This window comes from Protopterus annectens, chromosome 7.part0, assembly GCF_019279795.1.
Source record: "Protopterus annectens isolate FY-2018-M chromosome 7.part0, PAN1.0, whole genome shotgun sequence".
Classification (NCBI taxonomy): domain Eukaryota; kingdom Metazoa; phylum Chordata; order Ceratodontiformes; family Protopteridae; genus Protopterus; species Protopterus annectens.
Genome location: NC_056739.1, coordinates 41,978,035 through 41,985,280, shown reverse-complemented (window position 1 = coordinate 41,985,280; position 7,246 = coordinate 41,978,035). Strand labels below are relative to the sequence as shown.

The following is a 7,246-nucleotide window of genomic DNA, read 5'->3' as shown; positions in this document are numbered from 1 at the left end:
CCTGCATTTTTCCGGGCCCGGAGGAGGAGGAGACCCGATCTCCCTCGAGGTCATTGAGGCGGCACTCCCGTCCCGCCTCGGTGGCCTCTTCCAGGTCAACCAGAAGCCTGATGGATGCAGACTTGGACCGGACGATGAGAAGGTTCCTCCAGGCCCAGCTGCAGATGGGAGTGCTCCTGCCACCCCCCCGGGGGGAGCTCAACCCCCTTTTTCGCCCCAATAGCTCCTTTCCCGACCCGCTTCCCGGGCTCGGGATCTTCGGAGCCAAGTAGCATCGGAGCCGGGGGGTGTCGGTGCCGGTAGTCTCTGGTACTTCGGTGCCGACAGTACCCTCGAGTCTGTCCGGCCCCTTTTCTATGGATCCTAGCTCTCGGAGCTGAGAGCTGAGCTTCGGATCCGAGGCGGTCAGTGTGCCTTCAGCTCCGACTAGGTCGGAGCATATTGGCCCTTCGGATCAGACGGCTTCGATTCCAGCCTGATCTGCTCGTCGGATCCGAGGGAGAGTCGGCTCTCGGATCCTAGGAGGAGCGACTCTCCTTCGGCATTCGACGTGGCAGAGAGGGTTCTGTTGATGGAATCCAGGCCCCCGGCCTTAGCTACGGCTCCACCCTGCACTCCCTCGCAGATGGGTCCGACTTCCATCACCCGGCCCCAGGGACAGCCTGCTCAGACGTCCCAGGTAGTTCCCTTGTTGGAACAAGATGTGGCTGGTGAGGCCTTCTCAGACAGCCCCCCTGAGGAGGTCTCTCACAAGCGCAAGTGCAAAAGGAGGCACTTGGACTCCCGAGTCCTTGACTGAGGACACGGACTTGGAGGAAGGGGAAGGCTCCCCAAGATCACCCCTCGAAGACGTCTCATTTGGAGACATCATGGAGATGCTCAGGATCGGGGGGGTGGTCTGCCCCAAAGCCTACCTCGGACGAGTCCGTGTTCCTGGAGGCATTTGAAGCAGGCCTGTCTACCTCTTGAGTGTCCCCTCCGGCCAATCCCCTGGTAGATCTGATCACTACCAGGGCTTGGAAGGAGCCGGACACTGTGGAGCCCGTCCCTAAGAGGCCTGACAGAATTCTCAGCCCGCCTTCGGACAGGTCTCATTGGAGCAAGGGAACCCCTGTAGATGCCATGTTGGTGACGGCGGCCACCAAGAGGGAACTGGCCCAAGAGAGTCCCTTGGTCCATCCCCCTGACAAGGAGTCCTGGGCGATGGACCGTTTGGGGAAGCGGATGTTTGCTTCAGCCACCTTCTCCAAAAGGTTGCTGAACTACATGGCACATGTCATACGGCTCCAGTGGGATCTTATCAAAGAATATGCTGGGTCGCCCCCAGAGTCCATGTGAGCAGAGGACAAACAGGTGTACTCTACCCGAATGGCCACTCTCAGGTCAATTTCCAATACCTCTATGTGGCTGCTGTCCCATGCTACGGAGGGGGCCGCTAGAGCTAGCAGAGCGGGCGTCGTACTAAGGCGACAGGCCTGGCTCCACCACTGTGATTTCGCGGAACCCTTCAAGGCATCATTCGCTAATGCCCCGTTTGATGGTTCTGCCCTTTTTGGCAAAACCCTACGCGATACCTTAGTCCAGAGTGAGAAAAACGGGAAGATGTTGTCGGTCATCGGAGTCTGCTTCTCTCCTCCCCAGAGGTCCTTCGCGAAGAACCAAAAGGGACAGAAGAAGATGTGGTTCCGAAAGTCTCAGCAATCCTGTTCTGCTCCAGACTCCCCTTCCTTCAGAGGCAGAGGAGGACAGTGTGGACACCGCCCTAGAGGCAGAGGGGGCCCGAAGAACTTTGGGTCCAGAGAACCTTTCTCTGATCGGCCCACGCAGCAACCCTGAGGGGTTACCCGACTGCTCCACTCTGGAGGAAGTCGGGGGGCGTTTCTCGAAGCACCTAGCAGCTTGGGAGTCCATCACGACAGACCGCTGGGTGCCTCGAATCATATCCAGAGGCTACGAGATTCCGTTTCTCCATCCCCCTCTCAGACCCAGATTCCTCCCCAATGTCCCACCCGATCAGAGGGAGGCCGCAGCTACAGAAATTCGGCAGCTGCTAGAAAAAGGAGCGATCCAGCACATCCCCGCAGACCAGTACGGATCAGGCTTTTACTCCAGGTTCTTCTTGGTGCCAAAAAAGACGGGGGACTTAAGGCCAATCCTCAACTTATCCCTATTGAACCTGGCAATAGCCAAAGAAAAGTTCCGGATGGTCACTCTTCAATCCATTCTCCCCCTTTTGCAGGAGAATGACTGGATGTGCTCCATAGACCTCAAGGATGCGTACTATCACATCTTAATGGACAGACGATCCAGGAGGTTTCTCCGCTTCTGGCTTGGAGCCAGTCACTATCAGTTCTGGGTCCTTCCCTTTAGTCTCACCACAGCCCCCAGGGTGTTCACCAAGGTGTTAGCGGTAGTAGCGGCCCACTTGAGACTCCAGGGAATTCAGGTTTTTCCTTACCTGGACGACTGGCTCCTGACCGCCCCCACACGGGATCTACTCTGCACAGCCAGGAATTTCTTCCTTTGCTTAGCTCCCCGGCTGGGGATCATGATTAACGCTGAGAAGTTCTCCTGGCTCCTGACTCAGGTCATAGATTTTATTGGAGCTAGGGTAGACACAAACCAGCTCTTAGTTTTCTTAACCCCGGACTGGTTGCAATCCCTAAAGCTACATGTGCAGGCCATTCTTCATTGTCCAACCCCTCCAGCGGAACTGGTCCTGAGGGCCCTAGGCTCAATGGAGGCTACCATCAATCTCCTTCCCATGGCGTGCCTAAATATGAGAATTCTGCAATGGACACTCCAAGTCCAATGGTTCTTCCTACGTTTTCCCCTAAGCCATCCTGTCCCTCTCAGCAGGGTTTGCAGGAGTGCCCTCTTATGGTGGCTCCGGTCTCCGGACCTCCAAAAGGGGCGCCCCTTCTCTATGTCCCCTCCCCTAGCCATGGTGACCACGGATGCCTCTCTCCTCGGGTGGGGGGGCATTGTTGCGGCAGGACCGTCCAAGGCACGTGGAACCAGACGGAGACCTCACTGCATATCAATGTCCTGGAGATGAAGGTGGTGCTGTTAGCGTTGCAAGCACTTCAGAGCCTTCTTCCCATCGGGACGATTGCGATCTAGACGGACATGTGTGTCGTCTGGTATATCAACAAACAAGGGGGAACCAGGTCCTATCCACTTTGTCGAGAGGCCATGAGAGTTTGGGAATGGGCGATTTCCACCAACCACTTTCTCGTAGCGATGCACATTCTGGGTCAGTCCAACATCCTAGTGGGCAGACTAAGTCGCACCATCCTCTCCCCGTACGAGTGGTCTCTGAATCCCAATGTAGCGAAGCAGATCTTCTCCAAATGGGGTCAACCTTGTTGTGATCTTTTCACCTCTCCTTCAAACACGAAGTGCGACATCTACTTCACTCTAATTCTCCCACCTGGGGAATCACCAAGAGGTGCTCTGGTGCATGCTTGGCCTCCCGGTCTTCTTTATGCTTATCTGCCCCTTCCCCTGATGCTCAAATTTCTGCAGAAAGCCAGACAGTTGGGGTGCACAATAATCCTCATTGCCTCATTCTGGCCTCGTCAGGCATGGTTCCCTTATCTGTGGTCTCATCTAGTGAATCCTCCCTGGATTCTAGATCCCCGTCAGGATCTGATATCTCACCCCCTGGGCCTACCAACCCCGAACCTGGACAACCTCAAGCTCACAGCTTGGTTGATCCAGTTCCACTGTTAGTTCGGACTCCTGGTATCTCTACCCAGGTCAAAGCGATCCTAGTGGCGGCCCACAAGCCATCTACTATGAAGGTTTATCGTAGCAAATGGAAATGTTTTTCTATTTGGGCCAAACATCAGAACCTAGATCCTTTCACAGCTCCGTTACCAGCTGTGCTGGATTTTCTGTCGGGACTATTTGATAAAGGTGCTAGCTCTTCCACAGTCAAAGTACAGTTGGCGGCTATCGCTCATTACCACGTTGGATGTGATCTTGGCCCTCTGACTTCATCCAGATTATGTAAGGCCTTCTTAAAAGGCACCTTCCTACTAAGGCCCCCGGTGAAAGAGGTGATTCCTCCTTGGGACTTATCACTGGTGCTCCAGGCCTTAACAGCTCCTCTCTTCGAGCCTGCTGCCTCGGTAGATCTCAAGTTCTTGTCCTGGAAAATGGCCTTTCTTGTTGCTATCACGTCGGCAAAAAGGGTTTCAGAGCTTCAAGCCCTTTGTGCCAAGCCTCCGTACTTGATTTTCCACAAGGATAGGGTATTCCTCAGGACCAATCCCTCTTTTCTCCCCAAAATTGCTTCCGAGACTAATATTAATCAGTCTATTAATTTGCCAGTCTTCTTCCCTAATTACCAAAATAAGGGCGAATTCAAATTACACTCTTTGGATGTACACAGACAGTTGAGATTTTATCTGCACAGGACAGCCGGTCATAGACGTTCAGATCAGTTATTTGTGTCCTTTGCTAAATCCAGTTTGGGGAAAGCTGTTTCTAAAGTCACACTATCCAGGTGGATTTCTCAGTGTATTCTCTTGGCTTATGAGAGTTCTGGCAGGCCTGCTCCTCAGGGAGTCCATGCCCATTCAACTCGGTCTGTTTCTACCTCTGCTGCTTTTCGGGCTAGAGTTTCGTTGGATGACATTTGCTCGGCTGCCACGTGGGCCTCATCTCACACTTTTATAAACCACTACAAGTTAGATCTGGTTTCCAGAGGGAGAGCATCCTTTGGCTATGCTCCGGAACATCCTTCCTTGAGGGCCTCCCAAGATTCAGGTAGCTGGGGACTCTGTTAGGTTGATGCACAAATGAAGTTAACTACTTCAGATTAAGAAGTTATGTACTCACCATAACGTTCCATCTGAGTAGGTAAACTTCATTTGTCAGCAACTGTCTCTCCCTTCGTCCCCCTGTCCTCTTCGGATGTTTTTTGGTGTTCCTGCTTCTCGGTAGGTTGTACCCGGTTTACTCTAGGCAGGTTGCGATTGCAAGCCTTGTTTTAGGCAAACTCGATCTGAGGTCAGGAAGGGATGGCAGGGAGTTATGGGTAAGGGGGAGGAGTTGGAGCTCGGATCTTAGCTGCTGGAAACTGCCGGCTCGGATCCAATACAGATCCGATAACCCATAGGTTGCTGACAAATGAAGTTTACCTACTCAGATGGAACGTTATGGTGAGTACATAACTTCTTATTTCATATACAGAACTTAACAGTTTATCTCTAGAATCAGGGACAAGAACAGAAACAAATCAAGGCTGCTTTTTAAAATATTAGTACTACTCATATCAGACAATTAACACCTATTTGTGAAGTAAAAGAAAACTGTAATTTTAATTATTTTCATTTTTTTTTCAGTGCAACCCACAATTTCCCACAAAAATCACCAGTTGTAAACGGGATTAGGAAGGGCAGAGGTAGATGTTGAGTCCATTTCACGGAGAGTTGAGAAGTATGGTATAATTTGTTGTTGCTCAGGAAAAAAAATGAGGTGTTGATGCGAAACCTGTTGGGATATTGACTTTTTACGTGCCTTACGAGTAATCTTCGTACCTGATTATGGTCGTTTCCAACCCATTATTTTTAGTTTTGTCCAGGTTTCTCGAGCAAAGAAGTTAAGGCTGTTGTTTGTCAGTTTATCGGTGTTATCATTTTTTATACACTGTTATAAATATTCTAGCATATGTTCTGGTTATTATTGTAATACAAATAATTATTTATCTTTACGATAAAATATATATATTTGAAAAAAGAGCTAAAGTTGAGATGATTTGCACCATCTTCAAGATGTTACACAACTACCGTAACATTCTGAGAGCTACGCAAAAGCACTAATACAGTTAGTGTTCTCCTTTATTGCCTTTCCACCACCCTATTGACAAATCTTTCAAAGATTTAGAAACCCTAAGTGATAAAAACTGGTGTATGTTCACCATCGCTAGACGTACTAACCCTGCTGTCATTCGTTCGATTTCTCCTGTCTAGCTTGAGGTGAATAGCTCGACGCTCGGCTGCCGCACCTAGATATGTTTTGCAGGCGACAGAGAAGGTTCACGTATGAGGAAGTCCCCATAGCAACGTTAACGTTACCTACTGATAGTGAGGGGAGCTGATACCCGCTGGGTTAGAGTGCGGGTAGCCGGACGTACGGCCGTACTACAAAATGACCAACGGTAAGTTCATTTTAGAGGCCAGCGTCGGGCCTGATAAGCAGGAAGTAGTTCAGGATTACAGGTGTGGACGTGGCCACCATGGTGGTGTTGTGGTTGCCTTATATTTTATGTTTGGATCTGTTGTTTCATGCCCACTTTTAAAACGGACATTGTCGTATCAGTCTGTTTTCTTACATTATTTACTTATCTGGGTGTCCTCAGAAAAGTGACAGGACCGTGTGATTTGTAAACAAGAATGCAGCACACTGATGCGGAGTCTGAAGACTTAGTAACATCTGTATTTTCGGTCGTTGGGCTATTCCTGACAGGGGCAATCACTTCTAAAGATGAAAACAGTTGTGCTATTTTCTGGGGTTGCTTTGGATGTAAACACCTCAACCACTGGCTAAAACGGCGTTGACTCCAAACAGTGTAGCATATATATTTAGGCTAATTTCAGCTCTATCTGTAGCTGTTTTTTTTTCCCCTTGTATCTGTAGGTAGATCTTGTACTTTGTAAGTACAATTTTTTACTGTTTGGGTTTCCGCACAGGACAGTTTAGTTTACTTTACTTTTCCATGATGGGTATACACTGAATTTGTGTCTTAATGTTTGGCTTACGTGTTTGTATTCAGCACCCATAACACTTATGTAAATACTGTTTAAATATTTTAGGTGTTTTCTCTTATGTTGTTGTAAGAAAAGTAACATAAATGCAGCAGTTTGGTCAAGTCCGATTTGAAATGCACCGTATTACTAAGTAGAGAAGTAGCTTTTATGCACTTTTTGAAGTTTAGTCTTTGATTTAAACTGTTGGGAAATGAGTATTCCTCTCAGAAAATAGCATTGGCTGTACGTTCTGAACAGTCACCAGGAGGATGTGCTGTTTAATCCACATCTAATGGATTTCTTCTACTAACTGTATGAATATTGTGCAGCAAAATGGAAACGTGACAAGTGTTTTTACAAGGTTGGGTGGTGCTGTAAGGACTGTGCTCCTATTCCACCTCCTACTCTGAGGCTGTGTGTAGTTAAAGAAAGACATGCATTGCTTTATACGCACACAAAAAATAAGAAAAGAAAAAAAATTTCCTTGT

General features: G+C 49.1%; 1 protein-coding gene across 1 annotated transcript in view; it reads left to right on the top strand.

Moving 5' to 3' along the window:
- The first annotated feature begins 5,963 nt into the window (after nucleotides 1-5,963).
- TMEM167B (transmembrane protein 167B) overlaps nucleotides 5,964-7,246 on the top strand; it is a 316,219-nt gene continuing 314,936 nt past the window's right edge. The window contains exon 1 of the mRNA XM_044076479.1: nucleotides 5,964-6,169. Within this exon, the coding sequence (XP_043932414.1) occupies nucleotides 6,160-6,169 (10 nt within the window). The 5' untranslated portion in view covers nucleotides 5,964-6,159. The remainder of the gene's footprint in view (nucleotides 6,170-7,246) is intronic.